Source organism: Crotalus tigris, unplaced genomic scaffold (assembly GCF_016545835.1).
Source record: "Crotalus tigris isolate CLP2741 ecotype Arizona unplaced genomic scaffold, ASM1654583v1 scf7180000024387.2241675, whole genome shotgun sequence".
NCBI classification, from domain to species: domain Eukaryota; kingdom Metazoa; phylum Chordata; class Lepidosauria; order Squamata; family Viperidae; genus Crotalus; species Crotalus tigris.
The window spans coordinates 605355-627999 of record NW_024100557.1 but is presented as its reverse complement, the minus strand read 5'-3'; the positions used below and the strand labels follow the sequence as shown (position 1 = coordinate 627999).

Here is a 22645-nt window from a genome sequence, read left to right as displayed (position 1 = left end):
TAACCACATTGGAATTCTTATATAATGTTTTTGTTTTATTTTTTCCCAAGTCTGTAGCAATGCATTCCTAACTATGTGTCTTTGAAAGTATCTGTGTATTTTATGTTTTTCGTCCCATAGGAATGCATGCCACCCTGCTTGCAAGTCATGTCCTTCTATTGTTAAAACTTTAGTATTTTTCAAATCCATCCAATCTTTTAACCAAGTTAAGCTCGATGCTTGGTAGTATATTTCCCACTCTGGTAACGCCAATCCCCCTTTATCTTTCGTATCTTGCAAGAGTTTTAATTTAATCCTGTGTTTTTTCCTTTGCCATATAAATTTAGTGATCAATTTATTTAATTCTTGAAAGAACGTTTTCCCTAATTTTATTGGAATAACCTGGAACAGAAATAATATTTTTGGCAATACATTCATTTTGACCATAGCGGTCCTCCCTAAAAATGAAATTTACAAATTTTCCCAATTTTCTAAATCTTTTTTTTAATCTGGTGTAATATTTTATCATAATTGTCCTCCTTAATCGAGGAACATTTCGCTGTAAGCCAGATCCCTAAATATTTTATTTTCTTGGTTATACTTATCTTTGTTTTGTCTTCCAATTCCCTTTCCTGTGCCTTTGTAAGATTTTTTGTTATTAATTTGGATTTATTTTTATTAATCTTAAGTCCGGCTACCTCACCAAATTCTTCTATTTTTTAAATCAATTTAAAGCCGCTTTCTAATGGATCTTCCAAAATAAATACCAAAAAGTGATATCAATTTTCACTGGCTTAGTATTTCATCAGGTGGAAGACCAGAGAACACAGCCTTTTGCACATGATTCCTCTGGACATGAACACTCAGAGAAATAGTCTCAGTAGAACAAACACAGAATTGAATTACTCAAGTAGGAGGAGGACCAGTAAAAGTGAGTATCTACACTGAGACAAGACAGATAGAATTAATATCATTTTTTGTATAATCCTGTTCCATATATATACCCACTGTGGGTGTAAAACTGTACAAAAATGTAAATAAAATGAATTCAGAAGTCTCCTTAGTTGTTATTTTCCAAATGGCCAGCTGAATAATCTTGTTGTAAGATGACATTTGAAATCAGACAATGTGAGGACCTTCTATAATTCCTCCAGGACAGAATTCCATAATTAAGGTCATACCCACCAGGAGACCCTACCACAATCATATTGTGAGCTAGAGGTATAGGTGAATCAATTAGAATTTAACAGCCAGATTGTGTGGCATCAAGGGAATATTGCACTGGAGTCAACCTATTGGATTTATACACTGACTCATAAAAGGTTATAAGATAGCTTAATTGGAGTGTTTTCTTCCATAGCAATTGAGGACTTTAAAATGTGCAATGTTGCTGAGCAATATTTCTGGATATTTAAAATTAATTCCCTAGTGACACAATTAAACAACTGATCTTGCTATAAATGAATGTATCAATTTGTTTTGAACATATACATGTTCAAATATGTCCAATCAAATGATATTTCTGAGGACACTGCTCATTATGACCATATAATAAATGGGAGGGTTAAGTCAATGTTGGTGTAGAACAGATTGTCTGGGGCTATGAAGACAGCAGCTGTCATAGCATGCCAGTTTTCTTGTTAGTAAATCACCTTTGCTAATAGTTTTAGATTGAAAAACTATTGTTCATGAAGTGTTATTAGTTTGATGACTGACAAATAATACTTATTTTTTAAGTGATTATATTCACACTCTTATTTTTCAAGGAAATGCAAGAAATGTGGAGATGAGAATTTTGGAATCTGATAGAACATTTAGATGCAGCAATTGGAAATGATTCTGAGAAAAAAGAGCCCTAGTTAGAGAAAATCTAACTAAACTCCTTGGCAGGACTGAGATGGAGGTGGTGCATCCATTCTTGCTCTCCTAGACTTTTCAGCAGCTTTCAGTGCCATCAACCTTTTGGGGCCAACTTGAGGAGTTGGGTTGGGTGGCACAGTTTTGTGCTGGTTCACCTGCTTCCTCCAAGACTGGCCTCAATTGGTATTTAATAGGGAGCGAGAAGTCCAGCTCATGCATAGGGCTCAGTGCTCTTTGTCTGCTCCTCTTTAATATCTACATGAAACCAGTAGGACCAGGTATCACCAATATACTGATGATACCCAATGATATATCTCCATCCTGGATTAAGTGAGTGGCTGTGGGTGGGTTCCCTTGTATCCAAAGTTTATCATTCTTTGGTCTTGGATGGGGTTGCACTACTCCAGACACACCTGGTGTATAATTTGAGGGTCTTCTTGGACTCAGGTTCCTGCTCAAAGAGCAAGCGGCAGACATTGCCTGGAGAGCCTTTGCCTAACTCTGTGCTTTGTACCAATTATGCCCTTTCTTGGACAGCAAGGTTCTTCACTTGGTCATTCATGCCCTGGTCATATCTCCACTGGACTATTGCAACACACTCTACATGAGGCTACCCTTGAAAAATATATGGAAACTTCAGCTGGTAGAGAATGTGGCTGAGTGAGCCATACTGGTTGCCCTAAGAAGGACATATATAACATTCTTGTTCTGAAAACTACACTGAGTATCAGTTTATTTCTAAATCCAATTCAAAGTGTTGCTCATTACCTAAAATGCCCTACATGGCATAGGACCAGAATACCTACAGAACCAGCTTTATCTATCACCTCAGCCCATCTCACTTATTCAGGCAGGGAAGGTATGCTGCACAACCATCAGTCAAGGAATTTTACCTGGCAGAGTCTAGGAAGAGAGCCTTCTCTGCCACTGCCCTGCATTATGGAACATTCTGCCTCCAGAGGTGAGGAAGACCCCCGTTCTGCAAAGAGGTCAGAACTTGGCTCTGCAGCCTTGTGTTCCCACAGAAGACCACACAACCACAGAGCTGGCTAGCTCCTGAGAGTCCCTCTCACCTGTAATAACTAACATTAAGTAGCCATCTTGGAAAGCTTATCCTCCAGAAGTTTATAATGTCATTGTGCAATTTTATTATTTTTAATCCTAACTTAATTTTAATTTTAATGTTAATTTTTATACATTTTATTTTATCAATTATATTATATTGTATGCTGCCCAAAGCCCCTCTTGAGGGAAATGGGTAGTTTACAAATATGAAATATAAATAAATAAACAGATTAGGTAATGTTAAATAAAGCTGTAGTAGCTTTCCTTTGCTTGAAGTCTAAACACTATTTTGGTTTTCTGTTAAGTGTATGGGCTAGAGAAAAAGTAGTAAAGTATAAAACAAATTTCTGCCTATTGAATTGTAGAACAGACATTGAATTTATATTAAAGTAATATCTACCAATGAAAAACAATCTAAAAGTACTGAAAATACATGCTATGGCCATGAGCACCTTTGGATGCTCTTTCCTTACAAGGTCTGTAAAAAGTTACCATGTAAAAAAAAATTGTTTTAGCTTTTAGCTCTTGCTTTAATATATTGCTGTCTGGTGTAGGCAGGTATGGTGTGTTTTGTCGACTCAGTGGTGGACTTTTTCTCTCTGAATCTTCCCATCTGTATTGTAGGATGGAACAGAAGATTGTTTTCTTCAAAAGGTCCAGGATTTTAGAATATTAGAATTGAATGGAACCTTGGGGAATATTCACTCAACCTTTGCTTAAATATCCCCAATGAAGAAAGCTTTATTATCTCTTAAGGAAGCCTGCTTCACTTTTAACAGCTGTTATCATCGTGGAGTGTTTCCTAATCTTAAACCAAAATCTACTTTTCTGAGATTTCCATCCATTGATTCTAGTCCTCCTCTCTGAAGCGGCAAAGAATAATTGTGTTTCCATCATCCTTATGAAAGTTCTTCAGCTAGGTGAAAACAGCAATCCCATCTCCCATTAATCTTCTCTAATCTTGGTTAAATATGACTACCTTTTTCAACCACTTTTCCTTGGAACAGGTTTCGGTGCTATTAAGTATCCTAACCATTCTTTATTTTGAAATATGGCACTCAGAACTTGGCAGAGTAATCCAGACACAGAATAGTATAGAGCCATTGAAGCATATAATATGGACACTGTATTTGTATTTACATTGCCTAAGGTTTCAATTCCTTTTCTAGAGGTATATTGCTCAGTTTGCCCAAAACAAAGCCTTTAATGGCATTACTGTACATGTCCATAATTTGATTTCTTTCCCTCTTATTTCTCATTTAAAAACAAAGCAGCAGAATGTGACACCTTGTAATTAGATTAGGGATGTATGGATTTGATATCTTTAATGTTCAATTACAGCACAAGCTCATTACCTATCTCAGATGAAGAATCCTTAAACCAGTTTCATCTACATTTCCCAAAACATATTGTTTCACAGTGCTATCATATATACTGTACAATACATGTTTTATTTCCTGTTTCTCAGTTTATGGAACAAGGGACATCCATGTATCAGAGCTGTATTGGATAGATTACAATAAGAGTAATAGAAATTGCAATAGCACTTAGACTTATATACCGCTTCACAATGCTTTATACGCCCCTTTAAATGGTTTACAGAGTCAGCATATTGCCCCCAACAATCTAGTCCTCATTTTACTAACCTCGGAAGGATGGAAGGCTGACTCAACCTTGATCCGGTCAGAATCGAACTCCTGGCTGTGAATGGCAAGTTGGGCCAACTTCAAGTTCCACAATGTTATTGTTTAAGGAAAGAATATGTAATTAAGATGTACAGTTTTTTTTTTGGGGGGGGGGGTGATTTTGAGTCAGTTCCTGGTGACTGCCTGGATTAGTCCCTGCAGTTTTCTTGTCTAGATTTGAAGAGTTATTTGCCAGTGCCTGCTTCCTAGAGCTGAGAGAGAGGGTCTGGCCCAAAATAATTTATCTGGCTTTTGCCTAAAGGGAACCAGAATTCATGGTCTCCTGGTTTTTAGCCTGATGCATAAACTACATCACCAAATTGGCTCTTTTTATGCTGTACAATACCTGGCCACTTTTGCAAAGGGGAAAGTATTCCTTGTTGCAAACTTTAGTCTTATACTTAATTAGTACAGTGGGGACGAGTGTAATCCCACTCTCTCTCTCTCTCATGCAATATTAATAATGTGATGGAAAAAACCCAAAGGACAGGAATATAGATCTCTCTCTCTCTCTCTCTCTCTCTCTCTCTCTCTCTCTCTCTCCATAACTACAAGCAAGAAACTTTACTGATTCCTAGCATAGTTTCCCACTCAGTGGCAATGCATTATACAGAGTTCCTACCAAATAAAACAATCTGTGGGAATTATAATACATACACACCCATGCACACACAACAAAGAATAAATCTAAAAGAACATGATTAAAGCACAAGTACAGACAAAATAATTATATGTTTGTTATTCATATTGATCATGCCTTTCTTTAACAGTAAACAAATATTGTGAATGGAAAAAGTAATGCTCTGCTGTTTTAAACTACAGTTAATAGATTTACCTTCTGCTCAGTTGGAAATGAATGGAATGCTTGAGTTACATCAAGAACCAAAGGTAAAATCCATTGTGTTCATATGTTGTAGGTTATACAGCCAAAAAAGGGACTGTAAATATACACTAATTTTTGCTTATCCCTATGATTCTGCATTACAAATGTTGCTATGCAATAAGAAGATCAATTTAATTTCCCACTGGCACACTGTGTTAACTATTTGAGAATTCAGGAAAGAAGGGAGGGGGAGATTTGTATTGTTTACTGAAACTCTTGCTTTAAAACACAAACAACTCACATACACATAAGATCAGTGCTGCACTGATTGCTCTTGGAACAAAACAGATGATTATTGTCTAGATTTTTTTAGGACATTTCAAATGCCTATTACAAGCTAATAGCAAAGGATTGCTTGCCTGTGACCCTACCTACAATTCATGACTGATTATCTAGAAAAAGAAAATCAACTCTGCAGTAGGTTGTGAGAATTAGTCCATCAAAGAAATAACAGAGAAAGCAGAAAAGCCTAAGGTTAATTATTCCTCCAATCTGTATTTCATAACCATTAGGGAAGTATTCTTTTTATTACATGGGTCAGAAATTCATTGATGTTTTCTGTTTGAAACATAACAGTGGATGAAGGCAATTAAAATAATTCCTTTGAACATATTTTCAAAATTTCAATAATTATTCAGTGTGACTGCATGGAACTCATGCTGAAAATATGTCTACTTTTCCCCTAGAGCAAGAAAAACTTTAAACATTTGCTGGCATCTTGATTGACTTGTACAACTTGCTGTTTGAACATAAAGCCATATATTGTCTTTATCAGCCCTTGTGTTCTGCCATTAGCTGCTTTGTAGCTGTAAGCAGGAACCAAACTGCATTCTTGTGCTACTCAACTCATGTAAGGGATCAAACCATGGATTTTCTGGAAGTGGATGATGGCTCATTTTTGTTATACAATGGGCAAGATCTGGATATAAAAATAAATTAAATAAGAATATGGGCTTTTAAAATATTATTATTTTAGTTTCTTCTTTAAACACAGTGCTTGTGTAACTCAAAGCAATCTTACCATGTTAAATTTTGAATCAGATCACACCATTTATTAACATTAATATGGTTTTACAAGTCTTCTATGAGTGTCATGAGCAGAACCTAAATCATTCTTATAAAACTATATGTTATAGTCTTCATGGCAATCTAAAATATTTGAAAATACATAGATAGGAATTAAAATAATCAAAAAGCAGGATAGAGAATACTGGCCAATACACAAGATATTTTTTCAAGGAATCAAAATAGATCAAAATATAAAATTGAAAATCTGCCAAACTCTCTAAATTAGGAAGAGGAAGTATGATTGCAGGGCTTACTATAGCTTCTTTGAATAGTTTGAAATCATAGTTTTCCACTACTTCTGAAGCAGCATCTCAGTTGATAGAAGATGATACTTAACCATGGAAACTATATGGCAGCTATCAGATCAGTTCAAATAGCTGCATATGTTTGAAAAGGTTCATATGTATAGAGAACTCTCATAGATCACTCCTATTATATCCAAAGGAATATAGCTTCATCCATTGATTGCAGCATTTTCCCTTTTTTGTCCATTTTTTTAAAAAAAAGATAAGCGTGGTAGTGGTGAAGAGAAGAATTTGCTTTTATTTGAGCTTCTTTATCATGGGTATTGGCAGTAAAATGTATATGTTTTTCCTCACAAATTACATAGCACACATACAGACACACATTTTCATTAAATGGCTATTTCAGTAATATCATGGGAAATCCTACAGGATTTTTTTTGCATTTTTGCTTGAGATTTTCCCAGATTTTGGCACTGGGCCACAAAAATAGTATGCAATTTGTTGATCTCACGCAGTGGAAGTGAGAGAGAAATGACTGAGTCTTGCATTAGTTTATGGGACCTACAACATTGGCTGATCCCTGATGTTAGAAAATATGCAAGAATAACAACATTTTAAATGACTGTCTAGTGTGGAGGGAAACTATTTTAAGTTATAAAACTGGAAATGTTTGGGAATTAGACAGAAATGGCAGTTTATATTTAGTCATACCCCAACCCAAATTGGTTCTTGGTCAGGATGTGAATGCTGATCTGTGTACATTCTATTTTTAACCATCTACAAGGAAGTCTATAATTAATATATCCATTACTAATAGTTGTACTCAGTGGTGGGATTCAAATATGTGAACAACCAGTTCTTTGTGTGGATGCCACTTCTGAAAGTCCATTCTGGGCCTGGGCAACAAAAAATTAGCTACCGGTTCTGCCAAAGTGGTGTGAACTGGCTGAATCCCACCACTGGTTGTACTTCTTTAGAACTATTGTTGAGTGCAGAAAATAATAACAAAGTTGATTAGAGGGCTGGAGGCTAAAACATATAAAGAACAATTACAGGAATTGGGCATGTCTAGTCTAGTGAAAAGAAGGACTAGGGATGACATGATAGCTGTGTTCCAATATTTGAGGGGCTGCCACAAAGAAAAGGGAGTCAAGCTATTTTCTTAAGCACCAGAAGATAGGACAAGAAACAATGGATGGAAACTAATCAAGGAAGCAACCTAGAACTAAGGAGAAATTTCCTAAAAGTGAGAATAATTAAGCAATGGAATAGCTTGTCTTCAGAAGTTGTGGATGCTCCATAGCTAGAGACTTTTAAGAAGACACTGGACAGCTACTTGTCTGGAATGGTATATAGGATCTCTTGCTTGAGCAGGGAATTGGACTAGAAAACCTCCAAGGTCCCTTCCAACTCTGTTATTCTGTTTATTATGTCATTTGTTTATTAGACAAAGCCATGAAAAAGAAGTCAGCATTTTGGGGCTCTGCTTAACCACTGCCTTTTTAAAAAAAGGCTGAAGTGCAATTTATTCTAAAAAAAACCCCACCACTAACTTCTTCAGTGTACTTAAACAACACACATCTGAATAGATTAAAACAAAAAATGTCTTAACATCTTAACACTCAAAACTACAACAAACATCATAGTCCACTAATTTTTTCATCAGTAGGTTTAAGGTTTTACGATGTAATTGAATCCAAGTAGCAAATATGAGTGTATTCCAAATAAAATTAGCTTTATAACTAATATGATGCAAAATGCCATAGCAACAGTAACACAGACCTCTAAGAAATGCTAATAAGTTGAACTGTTCTGTAAAAAGCTAAAGTATCCAAGAAAAGAAATCAACTTGAACACTTTTTTCTACTGAAAGTATTCTGTTACTTTTCCTTGACACTGAGATAAAGATCAAGTCACCACAGGGTGAATTTTAATGCATTATTTTTTTCCCCCTAAATTTCCTCTGCAATCCAGAGGGGGAAAAATTCAAAACTATAAAGCAAATAAAAATAAGTTTTGCCAACTTTTCAAATCTCAATTCTCAATATTAAAAGAAAAAAACATAAAACATATTTTATCACATACCCAGGGCTTTTTTTCTCATAGAACGCCCAGAACGGAGTTCCGGCACCTTTTTTGGATGGAACCTTGTAGGGTAGGCAAGGCGGGTTGTATGACGTGTGTGAGTTCCAGCACCTTTTTTTTTTTAAGAAAAAAAGCATTGCACATACCTATATGTAAAACTGTACACACTGATCAAAAGAAGGTGTTTCCTATAAGCAATGTGTCTCCATAGTCAGACTTTGTTTTGTTAAGATGGGATACAGAAGCCAGTCTGATGTAATGTGGAATTCTGGGAGTTGAAGTCCATATGCCTTAAAATTGTCAAGTTTGGGAAACACTGTTATAAAGTAATAAAGGTGCAATAAAATATAATGAATGAATGAATGCGTGAATGAATGAAGGAATGAATGTACATTGCCTGAGTCCAGAATATCTTCTTCCAAGAATAGCTCATGTGGGGAATGGAAGTCCAATGCCTTTTTAAAAACAGTACTCCCTTGCACACACACAAAAAAAAGACATAAGAAAGCTGAAATGGTGATGGAAAGGAAAATCTTAAAGGCCAAAGTTCTTGAATACATCAGGCTTACATTTACTTTCAACTACATGGGTATTTGGGGATTGGTCATACTCATTTTGATGAAAATGACCACAAATCTAACTTTTTTCAGCAAACAAATTTCATTTAGTTTCTGTACATATCATTGTCCTTCCAGATACTTGCACATTTTTATGCCGTTCTTAACTCAAAAAAAATCATACCCCAAAGTGAATATCTGTAGAAAAGTTGCATACAAAATTAATGAACTGCATATGGACAAAATACTTCCAAACTGGTAGAGACAGTAGACTGATTTATAAATATAGTGTCTTGGTTGTGAAAATCCATGTCCATTTTCTGACTGCATATCTTGCCAAACTGCAATGCTCTAGTATGGTAATAGCATGTGGGAAGTTTTTATTTATGATTCTGTTTTGTGGCTGCCTATGATGGTTTTATTATGCTTTACATTGGAGAAATTTTACCACATTTAAAGATGACCAAAGTAGATAATGTTGAAATATAACCACATTTTCTGGCAAGGAAGAAACCCAAAGGCAAGACAAGAATCAATGGATGGAAACTAATCAAGGAGAGAAGCAACCTAGAACTAAGGAGAAATTTCCTGACAGTAAGAACAATCAAAAAGTAGAATAACTTGCTTCAGAAGTTGTGGGTGCTCCAACACTGGAGGCTTTTAAGAAGAAATTGAATAGCCATCTGTCTGAAATGGTATAGGATCTCCTGCTTGAGTAAGAGGTTAGACTAGAAGATCTCTAAGATTCCTTTCAACTCTAATATTCTATGATATTTTAAGACAATTTCCCCTCCTTCTTCTAAATACTACATTTTATATTCACAGCTTTGATTTGTATGTAGGTTATGCAGAATGGAACTAATTATAGCCATGAATAGCCCCCAATCCTTCATAAATGTATGCTGAAGTAAACAATGAAATTTGATCTTTTGTCAGCTCTTCAAGGTAGGCAAGGTCAAGAAACAGCCAAGACAAGGATTCCAGTTTATTGTTGTAGGATAGCATAACAGAAATTTGAAAACCTTAAAGACTTTCTCTGTGCCCTATCTTATACCAAAGAAAATCAAGATAGGATTATCTTGAGTTTTGTTATCATGCTATCCTATTTTTCATGACTGAGTTGTCTTTTCTAAAAGTTCTTCCTTAACAATTTGTCCTTTCCCACTCCCAAGGAGAGATCACCAATCCTTTCACAGTCACTCAAAATATGCACTTAGCCAAGAGGATCTAACAAAGGCTATCTGTGAAAATCATACTTCTCAATTACAATTGTGTCTAGATTAGAAACTGAATAGTTTTGTCTTAAAATATTCCAGGATTCCAGTTTCAATTACAAGAAATTTAAGACTTTAATAAGTTCTTATTAATACTTCTTTTTTGAAATTACATATTGATATCCCAAATGATTTAGTAGCAAAGTTGCTGTGTGTGAAAATTCCAGCCAATATTTCAGGTGGCATATTCATATGTTGCTACATTAACCTAGAGTTCTAAACTCAGGTAAATCAGCATCTGCCTTACAATTAAAAATGCAAATAAAACCTTACTGACAAAATGAAACACAGCTTATTTATTTTAATTCTGTTGGAATGGTATTCTCCCTAGCAATTAAACATTCCCTCGATTACTAATTGTATATTCCTGCTCATCTACCCCCCACAACATATCCACCAACACCTATTATATTTATAAAGTTATCTTTTAAAAACAAAAACAAGATGACATATTTAATTTTAAAAAAGCGTAATTGGTACAATCAAAACAGAACAAAAAACAAAACAAAAAATCATGGTACTATATATACTAAAAGAACAAACAGAAGTCTTACTGTAATGTCTCAGAAGCAAAACAAATACAAATCTTCACATAAGAAAAAATCATTAATGGGGATAATTTTTCCTGGTATATATACTGCTCACAAAAATAAAGGGAACACAAACCTATAGACATCCTATCGGTTTGTGTTCCCTTTATTTTTTTGAGCAGTATATTTAGAAGGCTAAGCAGTTGTTTACAACATAAAAATAAATATCCAACATAAAAATTAGGCCTTTTGTTTATGCTGCATATTTGCTTAGAATTAATTTTTAGCAAAATTCTGTAAAAAGTAAAATGTTTTGGTTAGAAGAAAAATGAACTGCATTCCACTGAGATCACTGTTTCATGGGATTTTCAGAGGGAAACCATAACATATTGTTCAGAAGGTTTACAATAACAAAGGGTAAATTCCAGGAACAGTGAATAGCAGGGACGTATAAATGTACTGCAAAATGCAGGTCTTTATCTAGACCCCAACTTCCCCCTTTTTAAATAATTAAAGCAGCTGTGTTTTATTTATTTATTTTACTCAGGCTCATATAGCTACTATAGATACAATACCTGGTTTTCTTCATATGTTTGGGCATGCACAGTCACTTTGCTTTGTGCAGAGAGCCACTATTTTTCTATATAGGTACTATGGAATTACCTGCTGTAGGTAAAAAAGCTATCAGTCTACTCCATCATCAGTGACATAAACATTGTTCATTATTTCTTAAACAAAGTGTTACAAGTTTGGGCTCATTAGAAGTTAAAATGTGGGAAGGAATGAGGATGAAAAAATTTCCTATTGATGGAAAAGATCCACAATATTTTGTAATATTTAATGTCTAAAAATGTTTCTGCTGAATAAAGTTCATACAGTAAATCATTTACTGTTGAAGGCTGTTGGAGTACATGTTGGAATGTATTTTGTATTGCAACAACTACAGAAGTATTCAGCCAGTAGATGGCAGTGTTTAGTTTGCATCTATGGTTATAATCTATGGTTCCTTTTGTTCTGAGGAGAGTTTCCTGTTACAGTTGAAAAACCGCTAAGCAGCAAAGCCCATGGTGACAGTACACTGTACATTTTATTTGGTCTGTATGGCTATGTAACAATTTTCTGCTACCAATCTGTATGGCTACATAACAATCCAGGATTTGAGAAATCTGGTTCTATTTCTCACATTCTGTGAGAGCTTGTTTGAATTTGGTGTTTTCAACAAAATAGGGTGCCTTTTTTTTTGCTCTATACTTTCATCACTTTCAAGTCACACTGCAGCCTGACAGTACCATTGTTTGATAGTAGCCAAGAATTATTAGGCAGTATATACAGTCCTCTCACTGGCATGAAAAAGAAAAATTCTGTAGGTTTACGTGTGTAAGTGCTTAATACTCCATTTACCCTCTGAAATTGCAATTCAAGAACCTTCTATATCCTTATTTTGCAAGGAAGAACATTTTAAAAATGTGTTCAAATTATCTTCTCTTTCTAAAACATGCCCGAGTAAATCTATCTTTCCTTATTTATAGAAAGTATGTTTTGCATTGTAAATAGGCAGTAAAAAGAAACTAAATATACTGTTTCCCTCACACACTCCAAGTGTTAGCAGAATGACTTTCAGAATTAGATGCACTGAAAGCAACAAAGTAGATTAAGACATTATGGGAATTTGTTTTCAAACATTAACATATATATTCATTGAAAATTAAAATCCAGACACACCCATAAATCATTTCTCTGATTCTAAGCAGCTTCCAGCCCGCAGCTGTTTTGTTAAACAGCACATCTGGTGAATGCAATTGTTGTTATATTTTGATAAGTTAACTCTCTTGCCAGGCATATGGTGATTTGCATGATACAGAGATCACAAAGTCTCTCTTGCAAAAGTTGCAGTTTGTTGGAATTTCCTCAGTGAATCAGGGTTTGCACGTACACCATCTATCAACATTTACAGCTACTTTAATTACAATTGTAGAGCCAAGGCCATTAGGACAAATTGCACTTTGCAATGCTACTATAAATCTGATGTAATGTCATCGATTTTGGGGCAGCTACCTGGGATTTACAGCAACATAGGGGAAGGAAAAAAAACAACAGAATTCTGTTCAATGTGTCCAAAGGCAGTGGAGTGGTAAATGATACAAAATTTTCACATCAAAGACCAAGGGATCATGATCTTTCTCCTAGCTGGACTTTTTACCCTTGATAATACAATAGTTTACTCAAAAATCTTCTTTTCATCTGGCAGGAAAGATAGTAACCTTTGTTCTCTAGTGTCAGATGACCAGTGATATATATATAAGTAACAATATACTGCAGTTCAAATACAGAGCTTGGTCTGACAATATACTATGCTTTTATGAGATTTCTCTGATATTCTAGGTGGGATTTTCAATATTAGAAAAAAAAGAACCATATATGAAAAGGTTGGAAGGACGGATACAGTACAGTTTGAACCACGATGCTATCTTGTTTCCTTTATCCTTACAAAGAGTTGGACAGATGTGAAAGTCAAGGTTTGTATGAACTGCATTAAAAAAGTTCCTGTTTTGCTTCACTGGAGTATTAAATTATTATGGAATTTTGGACTGCTTTAGGAAGTTTGAGATCAGTATATCTACCATAAGCCATTTATCTTGTAAACTACATTTGAATGTTTCAAGCAAGAATGAAAAGCACTGTATTATATCCAGCAAAAGACTTGCATAGCCCATTATTCTACTTCTAAGTGGCCAGCAAGATATTGAGGGAAAGTTTAAAATAGGGCATATTTTATATTAACTCATACCTTGTGACGATCAACAGTATTCACATTCTAAAATTGCATAAATCACAGAAGATCTGTAACTAATGTTATAGAAGATCTAGGGGGATGTCAATGATGCTGGATTTCAAATGGGATCCATTTTTCTAATGGAAGATAAAGTTATGACTGAGTACATAAAATATATGTATTATATACAGTTTACACACACACACACACACACACACACACACACACACACTCTTAAGCAGATAGAAAGTGAAAACTATCATAATAAGGCAGCTCTGGGCAATCCAGGAAGAATTCTAATATTCCTAATCTAGTTGCAGGCAATAGCTGATTGAAACCTCATTAGCAATATATTGTTAGTAGTATGACAGGCTCACCAGATATGCAGAAAAAGCTTACCAAGTTATGTGTTAAAGTCAGATTCAGAAAAACTGAATACAGTTCACTGAGCTCAGTAAATACAATCATAGTTTTCTTTGAAGCACATTCTAGATTATTCAGGTGCTGGGAATTTACAGAGAGAGGGATTACATACCTGAATGTTTCCCATTGAGAGGAAAAAAATCTCTCTATATATATATTAAAAAAAAAAGCATGTGAAGGTGAAGAATGCATTACCCTGAAATACCAGCTTTTAAAGTAAAAAGAGTCTTGCTGATGAGGCTTTATTTTATTTGGGTGGGGAGAGCACATAAATTCCTCAAAAAAAAAATCATACTTCTGCTAAAGAAAAAAAATTCTCTCTGGCAAAAATGTTAATATACCTCCATGCCTTGGAGGTAGTGTCAAAGCCAAGTAAATTGAGTAGCTTGCCTAATGGGCAAACAAATGACAAGAAGATGCCCACCTAGATTTAAAATGTCAATAGATGAATTATATGATGCAAAACAGACACTTTTTCAGACATACATACAGAGTCAAGATTTTCAGAATTTTCCAAAGTTGTAGGGGTTATGGGAGTTCTATTTTTTTAAAAAAAATATATCAAGCTTCCTTATTTTAGGACCAATGCTGCAGCTTTCCCATTTTCTGCTAAAACTAAAATGTGTTCTAAGTTTTGCAATTAGGATTGGAGAATATTTTGAGTGGTGTTTCTCAACCTTGGTCATCTTAAGATGTGTGGACTTCAACTCCCAGAGTTCCTAAAATATGTCAAAGCAGCTCTTTTGGAACAAAAAGTTCTACCAACATGATTGAGCAAAGACAGAAGAACTGACATACATCAGAAGATTTCAGAAGTTCCCCACAAACACAATTGGTTTTTAATTGTAAATTCATATGGTATTTGCAATGTGTCTTAGATGTAACCTGCATTGCCATAACTACTTCATCTCCCCACCTCATATCTCATCAATCTAAATCATCCATTAGTTTATCTACTCCATTAATCTAACAATGATCTGTAGTTAACAACATTTGTGGCTTTAGTCTTATTTAAGTATTAGTCTGAAAAGACGCTACCAGTCTCCTTCTGATTCAAGACACAAAGTGTCTTCTTAAGTATCAGTATTTCTTTTGGCAATACAGGGATGTATTATTTCATTTCTCTTAGGGCAGTGTCTGCTGGTTGAGGAATTCTGGGAGTTGAAGTCCACACATCTGGCAGCTGCCAAAAATGAGAAACAATGGCCCATGATAAGACCTACAATTTTTCTACTGCATTTTTCCTGAAATAATAAATGAGTGGTATGTTAATATTAAGTATAATGGAGACCTATTTGTATATGCATGTGTACATAAACACAGTTATAATCTAAAAGCTATTATGTGTGTGAAAAGGACTGGCCACTAAGAAATTTTTCTCATCTCTTCAAAACCTCACTGTTACAACTCTTATCATTTAAAATTAAGCTGAGTTTTTCCCCCCATTCAATCCTAATCTTAATATGTAGCAACTCCAAACATTTTTATTACTGAAACTATCATAAATAGACTTCAGAATTTTATAAAAGCATGAAACGAGGAAAATACAAGTCAGTCTAAATAAAGTACAGAAGGTACTTTAATAAGGTACTTTAATAAGAAGATAATAAACTTTATTTATCATTTTCTTTTTTATATAAATTGAATAAATATCCAGAAAGTTTGAATTTGTTATTAGAGAAATGTGTTATAATATTTCATGTAAGCAAATTTTTCTGTCCCCCAAAGATATCTTTTTGGGAAGACCTTTTTAATGGGGAATGAAAAGTTCTCACAGTCTTTGTTCATTTTAGGCTTTCTGTCATGCCATGTTTTGCTAAAATCTATGGAGTTCTGTTATCTTCTTATCAAGGACTGAAATTAGTGAACATTATGGGTGCGTTCCTATAGTTTCCAATTCAGAAAGAAAGAGTGGAATGAATCAATAGGCAGCCCAGCCAATCAATATGTTGAAGAAATCTCTGGATGGATGAGAAAGGCTTTCAAAATAAGTCTTTTTGAGATGTGTGGCTGGAAATAACGCATGCTCACAAAAAATAAGTTATTGTAAGAACTGCCAAGAGTTTCCACTGGTACAAAAGGTCAATGACATTCTCCAGAAGACATTCAAGTTGTGGGCAGAGCCTGTTGCTATGATCTTCTTCTCATGTAATCTTTATGCAGAATTTACATCACATTTAATCATTTATTGACAACTGATTTTTGCTTCTAAAATCACAGTGATCCATCTTTAAAAAAACGAAAACAAAAATCATGACTTACAGTTTACTGTGACTTTTACTTTTTTCACATCTGGAACTGAGACCTCATTTTCAGCACTACATTCGTACTCTCCAGCTTGGTCTCTTGTAATTCCATAGATGTCCAAGTATTGTCCATTTTCAAAGGGTTTGGCTGAAATGAAAGAAGAACAAGATGCTGAACATAGGAAATCTGAGGGAAAAGGAACTGGAGCTGAATGAATTTTATTCAGACATAAACAACATGCTACACAAAAGTTCTACTGACAGAACTATTTCTAAAATGAAAAATGAGTACATTTTACTTCTTTTCTTGTGCTCAGAAAACAATCTCACATTGTACAACTGTAATGGTATGTGGAAAAGACTTTGGGAATTTGGGTAAAGAGACACTGCCAGAGGAATGGTCAGATAAGAAACAGCAAAACTGGAAACTGGGTAGTGGGGGGGGGGGAGAAACTCAGAAAAGAGCCTCCCTAGTTTTGGGCTGTAAAGGAGGTAGGGAGAAGAACTGTATTTCCGGACTTGCAAGATTCTGTCAACATAGCTTTACAATAAAGCAGAATAAATTAATTTGATTGTGATTCCTAATTGGTTTATACCAAGTGGCCCACAATAATCTCATTTTAGCAGCAGTGTTATAACAGTGACTAGTCCATGAAACAGTTTAGTATTACCTAACTTCAGCATACTACAAATAACTCTATGCCCATTTGGCAGTTGAGCTGAACAGCCTTCTAGCTGGTAAGATGAATATACCTCAGTTTATATTGATTTTTATAGAATATGGTTGCACGTGGAACAAAAAAAAATAATTTGATGCATACACCCAATTTTTGCAATGGAAAATTATTTCATTCTGACCTAAGATTTTTAATCTCACTGTTCAGTTACAGTTTCAATATCTATTATGTTATAGCTGAAGCATATAGACTATGTTCCTTCATTCAAAATCAGGAAACAGAATAGCAAGACAATAATACATCAACAGTAAATGCCTCAGGCTTTTTTGTTTTACTCACTTTACTTGTTTTACTTAAACTACTGTACTCACAGATCCTTTCCAAACTTGGGTCACTGTTGTGTTATCATATTGAACATGAGTGGAGATTTATCTAACCACAAAGAACTACAGTAATTCCATATAAGTATGAAAAAAGAAGCAGATCTAAAATATATGACTCTATATCATAGCATCAATACAGTCCAATATGTTATAAGCAGTTAGAATCATAGGGGAACATTTGTCTAACAACAATATATCATTCTGACAGTTCTAATTATGTGTTGAATCTTGTTCAACTTAATTCTTAATATAACTGATTTGGAAATAAATCCTTGAAAGAAAGCCCTATCTAAAATTGAGACTGCACCCAGACATCTTCTCCAAGAAGTAGCTGTGGCAATAATCATTTTCCAAAGATAAATATTATTCTGATTCAAATATGTTGCATACCACAATGACTGGAGACACTCCACATGCCACATAAAAACTGAACAACCCATCTTCTGGCAAAAGCTATACACCTACTATTTCTCTTTGAACCTACCAGATTCTAAGAGAAATGGGACTTATCCTTGAATATATAATAAAATTCAAAGCTTTCTACACCATTTTGAAGCTATGAAGCTGTGTCTCATTAAACTTTAAATCTGATGTGATCTTCTGAGAAGAATTGAGAAGCTTCACATTTTAAAGAGAAGAACTTGAGTTACATGCCATTATTCTCATAGTCCCACTTATACACACATTCATCCAAACACATTTCGCTAGCTTCTCCTATTTCCTTTCCTTATTTTTATTTGTTCATCTTCCTTTCTATCCCTTTTGTTACAACTCTTCATTCCAAAATCCAGTTCTGAAGCACTTTCTACAAGGTCCTTAGGTTCTTTAGCCAATCATTTGATCATTTAATCAGTAACTATATAATTTGACCTGAAATAGATGGAAGAGCTCAATGCAATATCAAGAAACATAATTACCTCACTATATCCCAAGGTTAATAAAGACCATTCCCCTTGAATGTTTCCAAATAATCACAGCCAAGAACTATTTTATGTTTCCTTTATTATTCTTTGTTATGCTTAGCTCCCCAAGGTCTCCACATCACAATCTCTCACAACTTATTTAAAAACCATTCTTGCTCCATGACTTTATAGTTTTATTATTCTTGTTAGGACAGTCACTCAGTTAAGGTTTAGAGAATGGTGCACTCATTTTCTTTTCATGAACACTTTTTATTTTAAGAAAATTCTGTTTTAATTTTCATGCCCAAAGTCTACTATATGCATGCTGTCTTTCTGCAAAAGTTTGTTACAGTTGTACGTTTTCCAGGTACATTATAAAAATATGAATTTGAGTTTATAGATAAATGAAGCCAAGAGAGTATTCTTCCAAAGAACAAATATAAAATAAATAAAACAAAGCAAAATAGTTATAAGCTAGGAAAAAATGCCAAGTTCAGTCTTTCAATAGTAAGCCACTTTAAGTAGTATTTGGTAACACCTAAAAAAGTCATGGACAGCATATCCATTAATTCCAGTAGGGTAGAGCTGAGAAAAACAGACACACAACTGCTCAGCCCAAAGCTGATACAACTGTGTGATTTCATCCAGTAGGATAAATTTATACAATCTGGCAAGTAACATTGGTATCAGTTTTAACTTTGCCAATTTTTTTGGCTGTTTTCCTAGATAATTTAGATCATTCCAAGTGAAATAATGTATAAATGATAGTTTAATACAAACATACGCCTCAGAAAAGCAAATGTAAAGAGGGATAAAACAGGGTGAAAACAATTAATGATACAATATAGATTGCAATGGAATTTTTTTATTTTTCTCTCCCATCCCCTTTTTTGGATGGAAAGAATGCATTATAAAAAGTAAACTTCAGCTAAAGAGCCAGCTGTTCTTTTGATGTGGTTGACTGCTGTTGTATTTGACTGTGGATGGATTAAATTACTTTTTAGGAAAGTATTGTTTGCTATCACTGTGAAATGAAGCCTATATTAGCAACCAAATTGATAGAAAAGCTATGCTTTATTCACATTATATTGTACCAATAATTGAATATATTTTGGTGGATAGATTTGCAACAGATTCTTACTGAAGAGTGGTTAATGTCATAGTGCTGATTTTACTGCAGTAGAGAGTAAAATTGAGAAGAATGGGCATGTAAAACTTTGGGCTCCTTGAAACTGATAGGAAAATTTCACCCTCTAGCTCAGGGGTTCTCAACCTTGGCAACTTTAAGACTTGTGGACTTCAACTCCCAGAATTCCTCAGCAAAGCAAAGCTGGCTGAGGAATTCTGGGAGTTGAAGTCCACAAGTCTTAAAGTTGCCAAGGTTGAGAACCCCTGCTCTAGCTAATCAGTGTGCAATATTTTACTTTAAATATCTTTGATTCTTCTTATTCATATATAATTGCCCTTTTTGGAAGGCTGGTCCATCAACTATTGATTTGCAAAAATCCTACTTATTTATAATGATTAACTCTCCGCTGAATTAAACTGTGCTCTGAAGAACACATTTTAGACAACCTGTATCTTCAGGTTCTTATATGGAGAACTAAATATTCATTGGGATTTAGAGTAATAGAAACAAGCATATTTTTGTCAACTGGAAAGTAAAATAATTTCAAATTATTAGGCAACCTGCATTTAGGATTTTCACCCTAACAAATACATCAGCAGCAAATTTCAGGCAATACAAAGAAAAGTACTATGGCAGAAAATAACCCAATACCATTTCAATCTGGAAATTGGTAAAAGTTATGTCAATAAAGATTAGAAGACTATTATGTTATCACTAACAAAACATAGTATATGTATTTTTACTTTATGAACACTGTCCATAAAGTACCTAGAAAGCAGGTACCCTGAAAATAAATAAAACCACCAAGTCATCCTTTTCCAGCTGGCAATCTTCTGGTTTTGTTGGATATCAGCTCTTATAGTTGATATTTATAGCTGAATATTTCAACTTGACCAAGTTATTTTGTTACCTGAATGAGAGGATAAAATTTACATCCCACACATGCAAATCAACACACATAGTTCTCAAAGCACTTCTTTTCATTCTGATATTTAAAAAATATTAATTCATTAAGTAACTTTCTGTCCTTTCCAGACACTCAAAAATGTGTTGCTTAATATAGGCCATGCTACGCTTTCCCCCCTAAAATCTGAGTTTTGCTTTGTATTCATAGCAAACTTGATTTCTGATTTTGGAAATAATCTGGAATGATATTCAGGAACTATCTCAAATAAAATCTTAAAAACAGCATTCATAATAGTAGTAAAGTGAAAATGGATAATATTTGTCATACACATAGACAAGCTATTCCCAGTCAGATCTAATATTTAATAATTCTTATTTTTGTATCTTTTCATTCACATTGTTGGATTTCTCCATCTCTCATATTTTGAGTAATTTCCAGGATTGTAGTACTGATGGCTTTGAAGATTTGAGAAGAGTAACCAAGGTTAATATTATTGCCACTCTAATATTAACAGAAGTGACAGGCTTCAGAGTACAACTAGTACACCAGTATCGCACAAGTATCACAACTTGCCAATCCAGCTTTTTTAAAACAAAAAAGAAAAACAAACCACAAACAGTAACTTCATAGAAAATTTATGTGTCTTGTAGAGAAATCTGTGATTGGTGGGCTGAAGAAGGAAATTAGGGAATGTGAAAGAATACTAAATAACAAGTATCTCCAGCAATGCAATACAATGCAGAAAAGTTGTTAAGCATGTAGTTTTCTTATTAGACTTGCTATTTGTTTCTGTCACAATGTCTTAATCAAATATTCCTGTTGGGGCACATCTTTGAAAACGTTACAGCAATCAAATAAAATTACATGCTGTAAAGAGAATAATATTGAAAAATAATGATCATCCTCTCTACCCTGCAAAATAGTCATTTCTAAGTGTTGGAATCTGTAAGACTTCACAGGAGACATTCAAAAGAAGATGACATCCATCAATTTGTTCTTACAATCTTCAAAGAATTAAGTGAGCATAAAACAGTCAAAATACTGTACATTGCAGAGTGTGGACTTATCCTTTGTCTTTGTCTTATACTTTCCTTTGTCCTGAAACCAGGAATCACTTATCACTCTAAATCCTGCTACCCCATGCATACCCTTATCATGCATTTGTATAGCTGCATGGTGTAGCATTGTAAAGACAGTGGCTGATTTTCCCCAACAGCATTCTGAAGGTCACCAACCCCCACGGAAAAAGCTGTTTCAACATAATATGGGATATGTCCTGGAGCAGTGCTTGTACACTTGAAGAGAACTTCCAATCATTTTCCCCATAAGGACAATCAACCAGTTGACCTAACAGACACTTAATGGCAACAAAGAGTTCTTCCCTCTTGGTTGTAATGTAATCGTAACCTTCATTTGCTTGGTGCAGATGTCATTGCTGCCTGAATGATCTGAGAAACATATTAAGCTGTGTGGGTGCTCTTCATTACTCTGTATAATTTTTCCAAATTGATAATTGACTGTCAATATGTAAGCTTATCTAACACAGCCCAAATCTACTCTAGCCTATTGTCTATAGAGAGCAGCAAGGAGTTAAATCTTGGCTACAATCTACTGTTCATATGGATTTTTGTAGTTGAGATATACTTCATGAATAAATAATTATTGAAATGCTTGAGTTTTATTGGGTATCTATAATAAAATTTTCTGACTCTGGGTCTGAGAATGGGAATAGTCATTTGTAACATATTACAGAGTTATGTAAATGTAGTGTATATTTTTTCCATAATCTGGCAAGTGGGAGACAATCTCCTTTGTGTCTAATGTTAGTTAAATAAGGTTAGTTTCCTTCTAAATGTTAGAAGGATGCTCAAAAGGATCAAAAGCCACACCCTAAAATACTAATTAAAAAAGGAGGGTCTAAAGCACATTTGTTTATTTTTGATTTTTTTATCCAGATTTTATTTTTTTATTAAT

At 34.4% G+C, this 22645-nt stretch overlaps 1 protein-coding gene across 2 annotated transcripts in view; it reads right to left on the bottom strand.

Moving 5' to 3' along the window:
- The window catches only part of NEGR1 (neuronal growth regulator 1), a 523078-nt gene that overhangs the window by 127576 nt on the left and 372857 nt on the right, over nt 1-22645 (bottom strand). For both annotated transcript variants that reach the window (XR_005554954.1, XM_039329096.1), the window contains exon 4: nt 16690-16821. Coding sequence is in view for 1 of the 2 variants with exons in the window: in XM_039329096.1 (XP_039185030.1) it covers nt 16690-16821 (132 nt within the window). In the remaining variant the exon portion in view is untranslated. The remainder of the gene's footprint in view (nt 1-16689; nt 16822-22645) is intronic.